Source organism: Drosophila rhopaloa, unplaced genomic scaffold, assembly GCF_018152115.1.
Source record: "Drosophila rhopaloa isolate 14029-0021.01 unplaced genomic scaffold, ASM1815211v1 contig_115, whole genome shotgun sequence".
NCBI classification, from domain to species: domain Eukaryota; kingdom Metazoa; phylum Arthropoda; class Insecta; order Diptera; family Drosophilidae; genus Drosophila; species Drosophila rhopaloa.
Window position 1 is genome coordinate 11,862,653 of NW_025334990.1, and position 18,966 is coordinate 11,881,618.

At 38.1% G+C, this 18,966-nt stretch overlaps 3 protein-coding genes, 1 long non-coding RNA gene and 2 other non-coding genes across 6 annotated transcripts; 1 reads left to right on the top strand and 5 right to left on the bottom strand.

Annotated features, from left to right (window-relative positions):
• Positions 1 to 4,604: 4,604 nt before the first annotated feature.
• LOC108045037 (lambda-crystallin) lies at positions 4,605 to 5,717 on the bottom strand. Its single transcript, XM_017124207.1, has 2 exons — positions 5,265 to 5,717; positions 4,605 to 5,195 (listed from the first exon to the last, which is right to left on the bottom strand). Exons 1-2 carry the CDS (start codon positions 5,673 to 5,675, stop codon positions 4,659 to 4,661), a joined length of 948 nt encoding a protein of 315 aa, XP_016979696.1. The 5' UTR covers positions 5,676 to 5,717; the 3' UTR covers positions 4,605 to 4,658.
• Positions 5,718 to 12,580: 6,863 nt separating this feature from the next.
• LOC108045031 lies at positions 12,581 to 15,440 on the bottom strand. Its single transcript, XR_001769326.2, has 12 exons — positions 15,290 to 15,440; positions 15,025 to 15,078; positions 14,771 to 14,826; positions 14,535 to 14,588; positions 14,299 to 14,350; positions 14,071 to 14,125; positions 13,820 to 13,879; positions 13,587 to 13,646; positions 13,314 to 13,360; positions 13,069 to 13,123; positions 12,829 to 12,892; positions 12,581 to 12,643 (listed from the first exon to the last, which is right to left on the bottom strand). It is a non-coding gene; the product is annotated as an uncharacterized LOC108045031 (long non-coding RNA).
• LOC123037018 lies at positions 14,656 to 14,737 on the bottom strand. Its single transcript, XR_006417309.1, has one exon. It is a non-coding gene; the product is annotated as a small nucleolar RNA Me28S-Cm3227 (small nucleolar RNA).
• On the bottom strand, positions 14,900 to 14,981 carry LOC123037017. The gene has a single exon (XR_006417308.1). It is a non-coding gene; the product is annotated as a small nucleolar RNA Me28S-Cm3227 (small nucleolar RNA).
• A 426-nt stretch (positions 15,441 to 15,866) lies between the features above and the next one.
• On the top strand, positions 15,867 to 17,593 carry LOC108045081 (rRNA N6-adenosine-methyltransferase ZCCHC4). Its single transcript, XM_017124271.2, has 3 exons — positions 15,867 to 16,328; positions 16,377 to 16,565; positions 16,627 to 17,593. Exons 1-3 carry the CDS (start codon positions 15,937 to 15,939, stop codon positions 17,354 to 17,356), a joined length of 1,311 nt encoding a protein of 436 aa, XP_016979760.1. The 5' UTR covers positions 15,867 to 15,936; the 3' UTR covers positions 17,357 to 17,593.
• A 270-nt stretch (positions 17,594 to 17,863) lies between these two features.
• LOC108045082 (protein transport protein Sec61 subunit beta) lies at positions 17,864 to 18,471 on the bottom strand. The gene is made up of 3 exons (XM_017124272.2): positions 18,336 to 18,471; positions 18,068 to 18,279; positions 17,864 to 17,994 (listed from the first exon to the last, which is right to left on the bottom strand). The coding sequence occupies exons 1-3, from the start codon at positions 18,336 to 18,338 to the stop codon at positions 17,907 to 17,909; spliced, it is 303 nt and encodes a 100-aa protein (XP_016979761.1). The 5' UTR covers positions 18,339 to 18,471; the 3' UTR covers positions 17,864 to 17,906.
• Positions 18,472 to 18,966: the final 495 nt, after the last annotated feature.

An 18,966-nucleotide genomic window follows, 5' to 3' on the forward strand; every position in this document is an offset into this window, starting at 1 on the left:
ATGCCGCCCACAGCACACATTCCAGGTGAGGGTAAAAAGAAGCAACAAAAATTGGATTTTCATTATTTACAGCATATTACACACACATCCTCCTGGTCCTTGGGTTCTCGGTTCTCGGGTCCTGTTGCCTGTGTATCGTGTATCCTGTATCGTGTACCGAGTATCGATAGGCATATGTGCCTATATATGCATCAAGTGGGTGGCCGGGCCTTTATTCCCATGCAACGTGGCGTATACGTATCAACAAATAAAAAAGCCCAGGATGAGAGTGAGATAGACAGACAGGCTGACAGGATGGACCCTTTGGGCTAGGAAATTAATTAAATTAAGTCAACGAAAAGTGAAACGCCAGACGCACATAGTGGGTGGATCCCCCCACACACACACACACTTGTGCATTTCCTGTTATCCTGCGAGCAGGAAGCCCTTGCCCGTAGGACACAGTCTTTGACATTCATCGCTCTCGCCCCCCTCATCACTTTCAGTTGCGATGCTGCCGCCATCCGCGATAAGCTCGCTTCGTTATAATCCTAATTAAATATTTAGGTTTACTCTATGGCTGTATTTACTCAGCTCCCCCATTCCTATCTCGTCCTGCTTTCTGTTTTTGCCCTCCTCGCTCGTCTTTATCTGATAAGCCCTTTTCTGGCTGGGCAAGGGTTAATTGCATTAGAGTTATGACAATTGCCAGCAAATTTGAGTTGGCGAAAAAAACGAAAAAGCAAATAAGAAATTTGATTGCGAAAATAAACTCAAATACACAACGAGACTAATTAGATACGACTTGTCCTACTTGCTGAAAACATTGAGAAGCGCAGAGAGAGGCGCATTTCAGGTACAGTTGTGCTTTGCGAAACAAACAAAGCAGTTTTCATCATTATTGTTCAAATGTACATTATTAAGTAAATAAAGAAATATAAGTTGGAAATTTTTACTCATTATTAAAGCACTATGTAACATTTCCCCACTCTAGATTTTGCAGTCTAGCCAGGATCAAACAATTCACCGATCTGGGAGAGCTCTAAAGCCCCTCAAATGGTATCTGTTTCCACATTCTACGAGTATTTTCCACTCCATCCCAATATACTCCTACCAATTTCTTGACCGTCTGACGTTTGCCGGCGCAGTTGAGACAGGGCGCAATTTGTTTTAATCAACAAAGTCAAAAAAGGGGCACGTAGATCTCCATTCTGTGAGAAATTAAATAAACTTTGTGTTGGCCAAACAATTTGCCCATCGTCCGCCTCCGAAGCGTCTGCGGTTTTGACCGCCGTTCCAGACACAAAAAAGCGAGGGATAACAAAAACGCTGACGGGCTTCCAGGACGAAGGACCTTCGCCGGGGACTCGGACGTGACTTTTGGACAAGGATAAAGGCGTGCAGCATGCACTCCTTTAAAGCGGTTTAATAATGCACCAAGTTCGAGGCAAGGACATTAATTTTCTTGAGCACACAAATTTGTCATAATGAACTCGAATACTTGGCCTCCTCGATTAGCCAAGGGCCCATAGTAACCGACCGAGTAATAACAATACGTTCGACAGATAAATGAAAATTCCAGCCCAAGAACATAAATTATTTCAAAGGCACTGATTTATTGGCTGACCACAACAAATGCCACAAACAAACGAAAGGAGATTAGGAAAACGAAAAACGTTTTGCAGACATTTTTAGAGTTTCTACAGACAAAAAGCTTGGCCATTTTATGATGCTCTTCTTTTAGTATTTATTTAAGATTTTTTTTTTAAATTACTTTATTTGGGTTAGAGCATTCTTATTTCGCTTAACTTTGATCTGTTGCTGTGCTTATTGTGTGTCCATTGTGTGTTATCAATAAAGCAAATTGAATTTGCTGCGGTGCAAAAAACGCCACTGAGGTCGATCAAGATAAATGTCAGTGGGAGAGCGATGCCACAAATTGCGGGGCCAAGAAAATGGGAAATTGCCTCGAAGACAGTTTGAAGCTCCCGGCGATTGTTTGCTGTTGTTTGCCATTGTTTGCGATGGTTTGTTTTGTGATTTTTGGGTCGCACATTTGAGATGTCGGAGTTAAATGAATCGCCCCGGATTGTTTTGTCTTTTGGCCCCCAACGATGATAAATGAAAGAGGTTAGCTGATGATTTAAGGATCCCTTCTCCTTGTTCTCACCCGCATCCGAGGCTTTGACATCTTCATTCGCCTCACAACCTGCTTATTTATTTATCATCCTCACATACTTTGAATGTAATGAATCAAATCGAATCGAATGGGATCGACTAGGTTCGGTTCGAATCAACTTTGTACGCTCCGAGGCGTAAATGTTTTATGGAATGATTTATTATTCGGGGCTCTATCTGTCTGCCGGCTGCGGGGGCGTGGCCCTGCCCCCGGGCCATAAAACATGGCCCCTTATTTGTTGCCACTCCTGCTGGTCCTATTTGCCCCCGAAGGTCCGAGGGAACACGTCAAATCGATTGTTAACAACTGAGCTAACAAGAACAAATGTCGTTGGGATTGAAAAATTGTTATTTCTTTGTCTACGTGGTGTTTTTTGTTTTTAGGTTTTTGGTTTATTTGTAAGGTGAGGAAAAGCGAAGCCAGCGTGGATATAATTAATGATGCTGCGGCGACAAAGAAATCGGAGTTTTTCTTTGTGTCCGGAATTTAATTAGTGGTCGAGCAAATCCCTTTGAACTTGGTGGTGGCCAAACTTGATTGGAACGAATTCAAATGCCTTCCAACATCCTTTAGTGGTTTTTCCTGCCAATTCCCCCCATCTCAAACTCTCTTGAAATTAATTACTTTGATTGCGCTGGCGTTAATTACATGCATCCATCCACCTCTTGATTTTACATCGCTTACTCTCTGGCAAAAAAACACACAAATGAAATTGGGCATAAAACAATGCATTTCCGCTTTACCCCGACACATGGCTTCCTTCCGTTTCCGCTTTAGCGCCATTTTGCCATCACCCACCCACCGAGTTCAATAAACAGCAGGTCCTAACGTCTGGTTCAGACCAGGAATAAAGACAAAAAAAGAAGGAGTAGTGAGCCAAAGTAAAGCAAAGAGGACATTGAAATTGTTGCCTGCTTTATGTTGTCATTCCATTAATTATCGTTCGTTATTTTAACTTTTAGCAGCACCCCCACATCGCCATTGTGCACTGTCTGCACTTTACAAATACATACGTTCACCTCATAACGTTGGCCAACTCTTTTTGCCTTTTGTCATCTTTTTTTCGAATGTAATTTTTTGTCAACGCCTTTTGTTTGCACATTAAATGGCATGGCTGGCCAGCGCCATGTGCAATTGTCCCGCGCTCCACCTTCCCCTTCCCCTTCCCCTTCCCCTCTATGAAATTCCAATGGCTGATGGCCTGGGTAATGAATTACTAGCCACATGCTTTTTGTCCACCGCCCGCTGACTCGCAACAATGACATTGCAGTTTTTAGCCGACGCCGCCGCTGCCGGCGGCATCAACAATTTCAGGGCCGCAGACGATTCAGGATCCTCCACGGGAGCCTACCCCAAAAAATCCAGCACCCACAAAGGACCACTGCAGACTGGCTGAAATTATGCGACTTTAATTGTTATATGGCCATGGCCACTCTTTTAAATACTTGGCATTGAAATATGGCCGACGGTCTGCTGGGCTAGCATTTTAATTAAGAAGGCTTCGGAAAGTCGAATACCATCAGATAAAGAGTTTTATTAAATTGAAAATCATTAATACTTCATCAAATAAAATTAAATTGGTTACATAAATGTAAAAAATAAGCTGAATTGGACAGGGTAGATGTATGTTTCTCAGCATAGACCATAATAATACATAATAAATTAATTGTATAATTTTATGCAATATATAGTATTTATGTACGTTTTAAAGAAGCTAAGTTGCATAATTTGATATTTCAAAAAATACAAACTTACATTTGGTAATTATTTCAAATTGATTGATAGAAAAAATTTATTGTCCTAATTTTTCTATACTCTTACTTGTTCCTTTTTTCAGCAAACGATTTTATTTTATTATTATTTATTATTTATTATTTTAAAAACAAACTTTGGAATACTTGAATCCCCTTGGGGCAAATGTTTATCTTGTCTGAAACGTCTGACTTTTTTTAAACACTTAATTTTTGGTTTTATACATTTTCAAGATGGCTTTTATTATTAATATACAGCCTTCTTCTTTACTAAAATGAAAAGGTAATGGATTATTTTTAATCACTATCAAGCATTTTCACTCAAGCAAAAACCCGCTAAATCGTGATATTTAAAGCAATTGCTAAAGAGCTGCCAACAAGCCGCAGTGAAAACAAATCCGGCGCTCAAATAGAGATTTTTCACTTAAGCAGCTCTTAGTCCGGGGAGAATTCAGCAGCGCCCGAAATGAAAAATGAGTTAAGGCCGCCAGCATTCATCAGGCCAAGTGCCGAAACGGGGGAAAATTGTAATGGGAAAACTAAGAAAAGCGTCGAGGGCGAGGATGCCGATGCGGAAATGTGACACGTTGTACTTGAATGCTCCGCTTGGAAAAGCGTTTCCGGTTGCCGCAAAAATTAATTTCATTAATGCACGAAACTGGAGAAGCGAGGAGACGGAAAATGACACAGACCCATTTAGTTGATTCGCAGTTTATTCAGGGTACATCACAAACCCAGCAATTAATTTCCTATTCAAAGTGCTTTTTTAGTTTGGCCAGCTGGGTGAGGAACTCATCGCGGGTGGCGCGTCTCTCCTCCAGATTTTCCAGCGGCACCAACTGCTCACACTGCCTGGCAATCTCCTCCAGAGTCACTCGATCCTCCTGAGTATTTGGGGTTTCTCCATAGGTGGCACTTACGGCAGAGATTTCGCCGCCAAATCGCTGGAAATAATCAGCCACGCCACCAGGAGCATTTAGATGGGCCGTCTCCAGGGATCCGAGGAGGGCATAGCGCAATCCCAATCCCTGACTCAGCACTCGATCCACATCCGCCACGCTGAGTATGCCGGAACCCACCAAGCGCCACACTTCGTTTAGGATGGCATACTGAATCCGGTTGGTGGCAAAGCCCTGGATCTCTTTTTTTAGGGTCACCGGACGTTGGCCCAGGCTGAGCATCAGGTTGTGAGTTCGCTCAACGGATTCAGAGGAAGTCCAGGGAGCGGGGACAATCTCCACCAGGGGTATGAAGTACGGGGGATTCAGTGGATGGGCCACCAGCATCTGTTTAAGGAAGGGGAAATTCATATATATAATATTCCAGTGAAAGGAAAAGACTTTTCCCTGACCCACCTGTTGCCTCCTCTTGAATCCCTCGCTATATAGCGATGGCATAAAGGTGCTCGTGGAACTGGCCACAACGGTCTGCTCCTCCAGCAGCTCATCCAACTGGGAGTACAGAGACTTCTTCAGCTGAAGAACCTCGGGAACACACTCCTGTATGTGCACTGCCTCTCTGGTCAGTTCCTCCAGCCGATTGGTGACCTCGATGAGGGCGAATTGCTCGGAAGCCCGCAAATCGCCCCTCAACGAACCCTTCTCCTCCAGACTGTGCAGATCCTTGTCCAGCTCCTGCAGAGCCATGGACAACTGGCTCTCCAGAATGTCATACAACTGGACTCTATAGCCAGCTGCGGCGAAGAGCATCGCCCAGGCCCTGCCAATCAATCCACTGCCCACAATCCCAATCTTCTGGCTACTCATTTCGAACTGTGCAATGCGAGCGGACTGGAAGACCGACTTAGTACTTCGAATCTGAATGGGAACTGCAGATTTATCGCCCTCGGTTCAAGTTCAGCCAGCAATCACATCAGTCATGCGACATTATGGTTCTCTATTGATAATGAATTGTTTATTTATGAAACTACACTGCGGGAAAGGGTTAAAGGGGGAAATAATCATTATTAATTATTTTGAACTAATAAAATTAGAATACACAAAATTATTATCAGGAAATCCCTTAAGGAATAAACTTCCTAAGCATTTTTATTTTTAGATTAGCGTTTTTTAAATATCTGTCGCACTTAATACTCAAACTTTTAGCTTAATAATAGAATTAATAGCCCGCTTATTCTAAGTGTTAGCTAAATTGTTTTCAAATAAAAAAACAATTAAATGCATTTTTGCATTTAAAATTCAAATACTTCCTGTGAAAGCTAAGTACACACACTTTTCCTTACAATCACTTGACATTTAAGACCCTCCGACTATTTTATGACCAAGTTTGAATTTAGAACACAGAACTTTTACATAAGCACAATTCATTAAAGTCTTGACCAATTTACTTATTATTTTTCTTTACAATTTAATGTTCAAGTTCAAGCTCTGAGCACCTTCCACCTCTCCTTTTATAGTCTCATTAAATTTAATTGCTTATCAACTTCAAAGGCCCTGAAAATTTCTCAGCAGCTTATTAATTGATAATCCCATATTTTGTGATTTATTAAGGCTTAAGCTTTCACTTTCGGCTTCTCAGGCGATAAGGATGGGCTGTTGTATAGGGGATACACTCGAATGTGTGTGTACATGTAAGAGGCGGTAGTGTGACATTCCGGCCAGCTGACAAAAGCCTGCATGTAATACTTTTATGCATATTTCGCGCATATTTTTCTGACATTGTAAGTGGCTGAGGCTGCCAGCAATAAATTATTGAATAAGCACTGCCAACAACAACAAGAAGAACAACAACTACAACAGAAGCCGGAAGAGACAGCAACAGAGGCGGAGAAAGAGATGGAGGGAATGGAGTTCTGGGACGGAGTCTCGTTTTCATATGTAAACCACATTAATCATACGCCCCGTTTGCGTTTTCATTTACGCCACTGACATATGAAAAAAATGTGAACGAATGAATAACAACAGCAATAACAGGAGCAGAAGAATCAGAGTCGGAATCGGAATCGGAAAAGCGGTAGGGAAAACTGAATATACGAGTATATCCCCAGACGAAACTGTTAGGCAGCCGGGTTAAATCAGCCATGAAATGCCATCTACACTATGGCAAGCCATAAAAATAATTCAACAAAGGCCAGCCAGAAATATTTATACACAGAGTGCGTTCGCATTGAGAGATTCGCATTTCACTTCATTGCATTTAAATGCTTGTTAATAAAAACGGAAAATGTAAAATGGAAATCAATGCCAGATGCAAAGGGAGAGTTGTTGAAAGCGTTTACGTTTACGTTTACGTTTACGTTTACGTTTACGCTCAAAATTGCTGGTTTCCCCTTCCTTTGGCCAAGGACTCAATGGAGAGGAAGGAAAAACGTAAAAAATTAATCCGAATTTCGATACGCCAATTACACGCCATATTTTATTTATTTGCCATTTATTGCTATTTATTTTAAATTTCAAAGGAACAGCGCTGTCTTCATTCTCCCTTTTTATTTGCATGCTATTTTGATATATTGTTTAATTAATGATATTATTTTCCTACCACATTACTTGTTAGCTATCTAAATCAATGTAAAGATTTTCCATTATTTATGCCATCTCCAGGTGGTCTGAAATCGAAACTAATCTAATTAGAAATCCTGGGTCACCTTTAAGCCATGGTAACCTCTTTTCGGCTGCACCTACCACCGCCAATCAAATGCGGTCAACTGTGACAGAAGCAGAAATCAAAATCACCAACAAAAAAATAAAAACAGCTGCAACATCAGCAGCCGTAAAAAAAAGCAACCTCAAAATCAATTAATTTTATTGGCCATCTTCTCGTGCCCTGAAAAACTGTCCGTGTGCGGAAAACTGAAATGTCATTGTGGTGAAAAACTATTTCCCAAACAGATCGCAATTCCCCGTTTATTTCGACCTTTTTCGGGCTGTCACTTTCGGTGAGGGTATTATGGTTTAGCATCTACAACGAGTTTGTAATAAATTAAAACACTTTAAAGCGATTAGTTTGGGTATCCCCATATCTGAAATGCAAACGAAAAAAAGCGATTAATAAAAATAGCTATTCAAATGCTAAGGGTCTAATAGAATTCATATTGTATTGAAACTAGTATTAGTTTTTTGTTTTAGGACTGCCAAACTATGAAGATAGTTAAAAAAGAATTTAATAATACATTTAATTAGAGAAATACTTAAGGTGAGAGATAAATCCTATTAATCCAATAAATAAAGTGATATAAGTTTATACCTTTCATAACTTATTTATTACCTTTCCTCTGACTTAAATGAATCAATTTGATGCTATCAGGTATATTTCTCTAAGCTTTTCTGAATCGAGTGTTCTTTAAGGGTATTGAAACTTCGTTGACCAAAAGCAGAGCCACTTTTCCCTCTTTTTTATATTGTTTGTCATTGGGCAGAATCTAAATCTGAGTCTATCTCGTCTCTGACATTGACAAAAGTGCAAAGGATTAAAAGTTGTACACGGGGCCGAACAAAAGCCATTGAGAGGTAACCACATAGATACACACGGCTGTACACCCTGGTTTTTTTTTTGTATTTTGTGTTTTTTTTTCCAGCCGCACTGAGGAATTGAAGTCACGTAGTTTGTGTGCAAATTTTTTGCTCCTCCGTTCACAGGGGGAAATTGTTCGTGTCCGTGTTCCATGTCCATGTCCGTGTTCGGAGTGGTCCCTTTTTTGATTTGGTTATGTTGCTAAATTTAATTCTTGTTTAGCCGCCGCACTCGCACTCGCACTCTGTGATTAAATTTTGCCCCCGACACTTACGTGATTTCAATGCGTAATTTATGCCAATAAACCCGTAGTCTAGGCCATATGGACGACTGGCCGACCCGAAACCCGGAGTCTGACAAACTTTTAATTAGTTTAGTGTCACTCGAAGGGCCCGCATCCCATTGAATTTGTAGGGTATTTGTTTTGAAGAGGTGCCAAGTAGCAAACACACTCTGGGATTCTGAGATTTTGAGATCCAGAGATTGCGAGATCCCAGAGATAACCGCTCAACGCTCACGTGTTAATGTCTGTTTGCTCGCCTCAAAATGGTTGAATGCCATGTGTGTCGTGTGTCGTTTCCTCTGGCTTAGATTCTAATCGGCCTCCGCTGCCTTGGCCACACTTGTCACCCGGCCACACAGATCCGTCCTTTGGTCCTTTGGTCCGTAAGTCCTCCGACCCGAATGCCCACCGCCACCCCCAATTTTGCCATCCAATTAACTTGATGTCGTCGCAGTTCTCAGTTGCGAGGTGAAAAGTTGCAGCCAAATCAAATGTGCCAAAGCATGGAGAAGTCGCGTGACTGTCAACAAAGCGAAATCTCTGCCAGTGTAAGTCCTGACAAAAAGCGGCAAAAGTTTGCTTTTGAATACTCTTAGCAGGACACGGAATGTTGCAAGAGAGCGCTCGAATCCCACGAGGGGAATCATCAAAGGATTCACCTTTTAAAGGCGTTATTTCACATGGGTAACCCAGATACCGAGGAGCATAGCAAAGCAGTTCAACGAATCATGTAATAAAAATTAAGTTCATTATTTAAATCTACTTTTTAAAGCATTTGTAATTTAAAAAAATTTGCTATTTTTAATACCTCAATATCACATGAAGTAACTCAAAAGAAATATTAAAAAAAGTTAGTGATTTCCTATGGTAAATATTGGACAATGTAAAATTATATATTACATATTCATTAAGTTTTTATTTGACTTTTAAAATCACAATGATTTTTTATCATTTAAACCAAATCCCATCAAAACTCTACCAAAAATTCTCCAACAATAGTCCTCAAAGGATAACCAATCTGGAATCCTAATTACCCTACAAATAGGGCATACGGCTTTCAATATTTTGCGGAAATAAATACTTCTCCCTCATTTCTTTTGCCTTTATTTGTTCTTCTGGCTCTTTGGCGTTCGTTTGCTGGCTTTCAGCCCAATTTAATAGTTTTTCGATTTGTTGAAAAGCGAATGCCAAAGCACAGAAAATAAATTGTCACTGAAATGCCGGCCAACTTAAGCAGCTGGCCCGCTCCTCGCCAGTTAACCGCAAAAACCAGGGCCAGAGGGCCACAAGACAGAGCCCAGAACCAAGACAGGCAGAAAGGCAAAGTTTCCTGCAGGAGCCACTCGGAGCGGAGCGGCGACAGACTCCTTGGCCTTATCTTTATCAGTTTCGGGAGTGGAAAAGCGCAGCGATGTCCTTGTCGTCACATATCGAGTGCAAAAAGTTCGACGACTTGGCAGCGTCCGACGACGACACCCAGAACTTCCTGCCAGCCTTTAGTAAACTACGGAGAACACTGCGAAAAAGTTCGTTTACATTGCTCAAAAATGTAATAATCACAAAGCATTTCAAAAATATTTAAGATGTGACTAAGTATGTATAAAAAGTTTTGATAATATTTTTTATATCCAAAAAACCATCAACTCAGAAAAATAATTTTGCACCTTTTTATACCCTTGCAGAGGGTATTATAATTTTGGTCAAAAGTGTGCAACGCAGTGAAGGAGACATCTCCGACCCTATAAAGTATATATATTTTTGATCAGGATCACCTCCTGAGTTGATATAGCCATGTCCGTCTGTCCGTCTGTCCGTCTGTCTGTCCGTCTGTCTGTTTCTACGCGAACTAGTCTCTCAGTTTTAAAGATATCGAATTGAAACTTTGCACACACCCTTCTTTCCTTTGCACGCAGTATATAAGTCGGAACGGCCGGGATCGGCCGACTATATCCTATAGCTGCCATATAACTGATTGATCGGAAATGCCATAACTCTGCTGTTTGTTAGGTTAGGAAGTTGGGACTTTCTATGGGTTTTATATTTGGCCAATCAATCCGACGTACCAAATTTCATAAGGATCGGCCGACTATATCTTATAGCTGCCATATAACTGATTGATCGGAAATGCCATAACTTTGGTGTTTGTAAAGTTAGGAAGTTGGGATTTTCTATGGGTTTTATATTTGGCCAATCAATCCGACGTACCAAATTTCATAAGGATCGGCCGACTATATCTTATAGCTGCCATATAACTGATTGATCGGAAATGCCATAACTTTGGTGTTTGTAAAGTTAGGAAGTTGGGATTTTCTATGGGTTTTATATTTGGCCAATCAATCAGACGTACCAAATTTCATAAGGATCGGCCGACTATATCTTATAGCTGCCATATAACTGATTGATCGGAAATGCCATAACTTTGGTGTTTGTTAAGTTAGGAAGTTGGGATTTTCTATGGGTTTTATTTTTGCCTAATCAATCCGACATATTAAATTTCATAAGGATCGGCCGACTATATTCTATAACTGCCATATAACTGAACGATTGGAAATGCCATAACTTTGGTGTTTTTAAAGTTAGGAAGTTGGGATTTTTTATGAGTATTAAGAATGCATTATGAATGATTTTGGAGAATATAATTTGCAGAATATTCTGCAAGGGTATTTCAACTTCGGCTCCGCCCGAAGTTAGCTTTCCTTTCTTGTTTTTCATCATAAAGATTTATAAGTATTCAATACAATAACTATTTACATTTATTTAGTTAAATTTAATGTATTTTATTTTATATTAGTTATTATTTTACTTTAAATAATTCTATATAACTCAAATAAAAATCTCAAATATATTTATGAAATATTTTATTTTCCAAATGTTTCTTAAATTTAAAATAACCTTTACTTCGTTATTCTTAATTAATTTTTTAAGTATTTCAGAAAACATTATTTTAAAATTGTTAAGTGAAAATTGATTTTTCTACTGCACACAAAACCAGCCATCGAAAACACTCTTTCCTGAAGTCACAAGTAAAGTTGTAAATAACTTTAGCTTGAAGGGGAAATGGAAAATTCTCAATTGAATTCATTGCGTTTTGATTGCACACCCTCCTTACAACCGAGATAATTATCAACTTAATAAAAAACCAACTAACTGTCATTTAAAATGCCCCATAAAATCGCATAAAAGCGCATAAAGTGCATTGCACACATCATCGTAGCTGTAGTCGTAACTTGTTGTAAATATAGTATGCTCATGCTCAACATGCACTCAATGAATGAAATGTGTGCACAATGTTGAAAATAGTTGTGACACCGCCCCCCGTTTTCTCTGAAATGGGGGTGTTCCATCTTATTGTTCATGGTGTTGTTGCTTATACGGCTGGCAGGGCATGAAGCTCGTAACACTTTTGAAAAATAAATATTTTGCAAACTCGTTAATTTTGCATCTTATTTAAACACACTTTTGTAAAAAATTTAAGTGTATACCATACACTTGCAGCAACATAAAATAATAATAAATAAACATTTTTACACGAAATGATGTTTGCTTATTTAATGTGCCCGATTGAAGAATATATGTTTACCTACAATTTATCAAAAAGCATATTTTTCAAATGGGCTTAAATATATATGAACAAACAAAAAAAATAGTTGCCCGCGTAATTTTAAATTTATATTTAATTTTATATCAACCAGCTTTTGCTAAGATCTCAACGGCGTTGCCACATCTTAAACACATCCGCTTAGGTTTAGGTACGCCAGATGGCGCAACACAAAATGCTAAACTCAAGGCATTAGATGGCGCTAAAATTGGTTTATCATATTTTAAATTCCCATATAAAGTTGTTTGTTTCATTTGATTGAATATATTAAAAACTTTGCCAATAAAGAACCCCAAAACCCCCAATTAAATACATTTTCATTTAGATACTATAAGCTTTTATTTGTCAAAATAGTTTCAGATTTATACATTTCCGGGAACAGCCTGTAAAGAAGATAATAAAACAAACAAATTAATACAAATTCAATGAAGACAAATATTTAATTTTTGACATGAGTTATCAGTTGGGGAAATGACTTTCAAACAGCATGGTGTTTCTCAGTTAAAAAACCACGGACGGTATTTTCATCATTTCAAACAACTGTAAATACAGTTTTAAGTCTAGTTACCTTTTGATTCGATCAACATAGAACCGCCAAAAATCAGATTATAAATGCGATGTTTTAAAGCATTCTGTAAAAAGAAAATACAAATTAGTAATGGAAATGTACATGCTTAAAATCTCATTTTTGAAATGATTTATCAGTTGGGGAAATGACATTCAAGCAGCATGGTGTTACTCAGTCTAAAACCACGGACGGTATTTTCATCATTTCAAAAAAATCGAAATATATTTATTCATTAATTACCTTTATAACTGCAGGCTTAATAACAAAGATCAGGCTGACCACTTTTAAGAGAAATCTGAAAACAAATTAAAAGCAAATTAGTTTATATTGATATTAAAGTATAACAAAACCCATTTTTGAAATAATTTATCAGTTGGGGAAAGAAGACATAAAATGTCAGCATGGTTTATTCTTTGAAAAAATTCCACGGACGGAAAATTTCATCATTTCAAATATTTAAGATAAAAAACTAAGAGTATATTCACCTTATAGTTGGAGCAATGAAATCGTTTTAGAAACATTCCAGAAAGACCTGTAATTAAAATAGTTTTCGTTATAGCCAGTCTGTCTTCTTAAAATTTGAACAATCAATTCTATTTGTAAAGCGTTTGATGTCAGACAGGGAAAGTGAACAGCATGGTTGTTTTAGGGTTCTACTCAGAAGAGGGAATCCTGAGATAGGATATTATCATCATAGCAAACGCTTTTCAATTAAAATTTGTTTTCAAAACAAAATCAGACGAAATGTATATGCTTACCTTACAGCTGCACATCTATGTAGACGTTTTTGATATCGAATTACAACTGCAGGACTTGATCTAAAATAATTGAAAATATATATATTTTAAATTGATTTAATGAAAGGTCAGAAAAAAATAATTGAAAGCTTAATCAGCTTCAAAAAGTTTGTAACATGTTTGTTTCTAATGAACTATACTAGAAGTAACATCATAGAACCATTAAAAATATAGTATTTGAAATATAAACGTACCTTAGTTAACTGATGATATAAACACGACGATAAACAGTCATTCAACCATAAACGGCTAATCTAAAAATATACAAAAAAATTAATTGTAGGCATAAAATTGTATTCATTTTTACTAGCAATAATCTGCTTTAGTTAGAAGTATCAGTAATATTTCTCCGCATTTTCTACTCAGTAGAACGAAAGTTAATAGATAAAAGGTATTCATCATATAAACTATTGCAGCAAATTAAAAAATTGTGCATAAATCTCACCTTGATTGGCTGGATAAGATCATTTAAGCATAGTTATCAGAATGTCATGTCAAAACTGCAAAAGAGAAAATAAATTAACGAATCTGAATGCAAAAATTAAATTTTTTTAAATAAGAATTAAGTTCAGTTGCAAAAATTGCAGCCATTTAGATTTAATCACAAAAGTCGTACGGTAATTACATTCATCAAAAAAAAAAATATACACAAAACAAAGACACATTTCTTTACCTTGTCTGAAAGCGATTGGTTTCTGTCCGTTTTCTATCCATCAGAAAGAATTCTAAAAATAAGAAAGAAATTTAAATTATTAAAAAGCACCAATAAAACAACATTCTATTGATGAAAAGGATAATCAGTTACTATTAAATAGCAGCCATGGGGTTTAATATCACGGAAATCAAACGGTAATTTCTTGTCATCAATTAAATTTTATTTTTAGTAATTATATTTGAAATAAAACTTACCACATAGTGAGAGAACTTTATTTTGAAGTAGATCCACGAGTTACCAGCAAAATGCTAAAAATAAAGAAAACTTAGGTTAGGTTTTCATCGCCATTTTCTTTTTAACTAAAATATTAATTTAAATGTTTCAGAATCCTTTTGGTTTAATTTTAAGTTGTGAATCAACAGCACTTTGTTCAGATTGAACTTATCATCAGGAAATCTGGTTTAAATAAAGATTTATATAATTAAATTACCTCAATCACACATTCCAGACTACTTCATAAAATGGCGGCGTCATTATACGGTAGAGCTAAAAATAAAAAATAGAAATACTGTGGTTAATATCGACATAAATTCGGATTAAACCTCGGAGTAAACTTAATATTTTCTCAGAATCCTTTTGGTTTAATTTTAAGTTGTGAATCAACAGCACTTTGTTCAGATTGAACTTATCATCAGAAAAAATTAAAAACTATTAATGAAGTAAGAGCGAGAGGAGATTACATACCTATGGAGGGCAATGCCGGTTCTCTCTCTCTCTCTGGCCACGTGTTTTTCAAATCTAGAACAAAGTAAAGAAAGAAAAGGTTAATTTTTTGGCTTACACATTGCATTTAATATACATTCTAGTTAATTTATTTAGTTTATCAGTTGGCCGTTCTTATTCTTTCTACAGGAAGAGTGCCAAATCTTGCGACCTAGCACTCGACTCTTCAGAAAAAGAACATTCATCAAAAAACAACGAAAAAACAAGAAAAACACATTTCGCTTACTTTTAATCCATTGTTTGCGCTTGCATCCGACTGTTTTATTAACTCTTCTTCACTTTAAAAAATAAAACCTTTAGTTGGCTTTGCTCTGACGTCATCATTTAAAACTTTTTCTTCGCCACGCTACTGCTCCAAATTTTTTAGAAAAGAAATAATGAGCGTCTGCTTGTTGCTTTTATAGATTTTTTGGTTTTAAGAGTGACCAGGGAAAGCAAATGGATTTATCTCTTAATTTATCGATTTAGTATCGATTGGAATTTGTTTCGTTCAATTCTGGCGTTGCCAAATAGTCAAATTAACATGGAATAAAAATGTTTTAATATTAATTAACTAAAATAAATAATAATAATAATATAAATAAACTAATATACTGAAAATATCAGTGTAACTTGAAGTCTTTAACAACATTTACGTGTATTTTTATAGGAAAAACAGTGAGCCAATAATATAAGTATAACCAATTTTTTATCTGTAATGTCAAAAAACATAATTTTTTATTAATTATTTCTAGTTTTTAAGAATATATTATTTTTTTGAGCAATATTTTTTTTAATTCTTTTCAAAATTTCACCTTACAGAGACAGCACTGTATTTCTCTTCTTCTTCCACGGTTTGTTTACTACTTTGACGAAAATAAACGTTTTTGCAGAATGTTTGAAAATAAAGGCGAAAAATTACTGCTCGAAATAGAGGAGTATGACGCTGATCCCGAAAATCAGCATCCCCGCTGCGACCATGGACCCACGGTTTTATTCTACCGGGAATCTCAGCTTCCAATTGAGGGTTATTTCGCCTGCTCAGCTCACAGGGACTCAAAACTTTGCAATTTTCACCTGCCGGCGGATCAGTGGAAGGGTCATAGCCTTGGAAACTTAAATCCAGAAAAGGACTATCCCTCACCATCCGGGAAATTACCGATTTCCGCTTCCGATCCCACATTAAGCCTAACTGCGCTATCCCAGGACAAAGTTAATGCCCAGTATTTCTTTGATGAAGCTGCTCTAAACTTCCTGGCGAATCAGTGCAAAAATATAGGAGCTAGGTGAGTGAATGTACTAATTTCTCGAATCTTTCACTAACCTTCAATTAGCAAGATAATCTGCATGGGAGCACCACGATTACATTTCCACCTCCGCCAAAAACTGAAAAGTTTTCTACTGGATCTTGATGAGCGATTTGCAGACTATCTAGGACCTGAGGAGTTCTGCCTCTACAACATGTGCAATAATCACTTCTTCTACAATCGCAAGCCCTTTGAAAAGTTCCTGGAAGGTACCAGGTAATATATATCAACCCATTAGTATTGGTGGCTCTAATTTGGATGGTATCCCAAATTGCAGTTCGGATCAACTGCTGATTGTAACGGATCCACCCTTTGGTTGTCGCACTGAACTGATTTCCCACACCCTGCGCAGCCTAAGAAAACTCCACAACAGAATCAATCAGTTGCCCTCCACACCACTATCCATATTCTGGATATACCCCTACTATTCAGCTAATCACATCAGACAGGAAATGCCGGAGATGGAAATGTGCGACTACAGAATAAATTACACCAATCACCTGAGATACACGAATGTGGGTAAACAGAGTCGGTTTTGCGGATCACCCGTGCGAATGTTCACCAATGTGCCACTGAAATTGCTTCAATTGCCCGCGGAGGAGGGCTATAAGTACTGCCAAAAGTGTGAGTTACACACAGCCAAGGAGAACCTCCACTGCAATCGCTGCGGGAAATGTGCCTCGGTGAATGGTCAATCATATAGGCACTGTCAGTTCTGCGATGTCTGTGTGAAACCCAACTATGTGCACTGCATAAATTGCAGGAGATGCACTCAAAGAGAGGGGCACAACTGCTCCTTCTATCAAACCAAACAACACTGCTGGCTGTGTGGTCACAAGGGCCACATCGAAACCAGTTGCCTTAATTTCCGAAATAGAAAGTCGAAGCACTCCAAGGGCTGTTTGTTGTGCGGCAAACAAAATCACAGGGAACGGAGATGCACACACCGCACAAAGTACTTCAGGGAAAATCATTTTATGAACGAAACAACTATCCAGTCTGTCTAATCCCCATATTTTGTTAAAGCACTGCCAATAAAATCAACAAATATTTTTTGTTTTATAAGAAATGTATTTGTTTTGAGCACTTGTTGAATGGATTTATATACAGTTTGATTGTAAAGGTACTGAGTTCCATTTACTTTGTGTATTTTTTGATAAATCATTGATTTATCAAACACCCACTTCCAAATGCAAAACAAAACATTTGTTTAATACAAAATTTATTTGTTCTTAACACTTTTCGTTGAATGTCTTACAAATTTTGAATTGCAACGGCTGCGCGCGGAATTTCTGATGCACATGACCACGATAAATTGTGGAATGGATTCCCAGCCCAACAAGCGGGTGGAAAAAGTACGATTAATTTTGAAAATATGCATTACGCTTAAACACGTCTTTAACTTAAGCTTAGGTATAATTAATTTCATGCGGAAAACACCAATGCCTCAACAAGCGGAATGGGTCTCTTGTTATCTTGCCGCGAAAGAAATGGTGACGTCGACAGTGCTCACGTTCGTTGAGGTGAAAGTATTTTATTGGCTACGAATTGAATGGCTTAAGAACGATTGTATTTGCCCCAGATGTGCAGCATGAAGACGGAAGCGATGAAGAGCAGCGACATGACCAGCACGGGCACGGGTCCACTGTGGGATAACGCAGGGGTAAAGAGTGTCATAAGTAGGGGGCCTTTAAAAATAGTTAGTTAGCAGTACTTACACCTTGATTCCGGGCGAGTCGTCCGTGTAGAAGCGCCACATGCCACCAGTTCCAGCTCCGCCGGGTGCACGGCTTCGGGCCGCCGTGGTGCTGCTGGTGGTTTTTCGCTGCTTCAGGGTGCTGCCGCCTCCGGATCCGGCGCTACGTGGCGCCGACAATTTGCTGGGCGAGCGCGATCCGCTGCCCACGGACGTTGAACTTGCAGGAGCGGGCTGTGAATACGTTTTCAATTAGTCGGGGCCACTAATTGCTTCTCAGTTTAACTCACCATTTTAGGCTATTTGTTTTTCTGCACCGACCGATCTGGAAAATGTGAGCAGGCGAAGTGGAATCTGAATCTTGTGAAACTGACGTGCTCGCCTCGGCTTCGTGTGGCTTCGTCTTTTTTCGTTCCACGTCACTTTGGTGGTGACACTGCGGGCGATAGGTCGTGTGTCAGGGCTGACAGCTATCGCGTTTTTAGACAGCTGGGGATGGGACACTCAAATATCGGTTCATTTAAAATTTATTATGAGCTACTTAAAAATAATTAAATTACTTTTTGTGTTTATGTTACTGGCAAAGTGTATTTTATGTGTTTTTGATGGTGAAGCTATGAGTGTTTGTTAAAAGCAAATGGAATAAAAACGTTTGATGAGCCTTTTTAATTTGGTCTAAGGTTTCTTCAAGTTAAAACCTAGAATTTTGTGAATTTATTGCATGAATTTATTAAGCGACTTTAACAGGCTTTGAATGTTTATAAACTGACTGTATTTGAAAGTATTAATTTATTCGTCTGTGTCTTTGATTAATTAAGTATACATGCAATAAATTAAACGCCTCAATTCTTTCTATTGGATGTTCAATTGAAGTATTGAATTATTTATCTGTGTCTTCTATTATTGCAATAAATTTGAGGC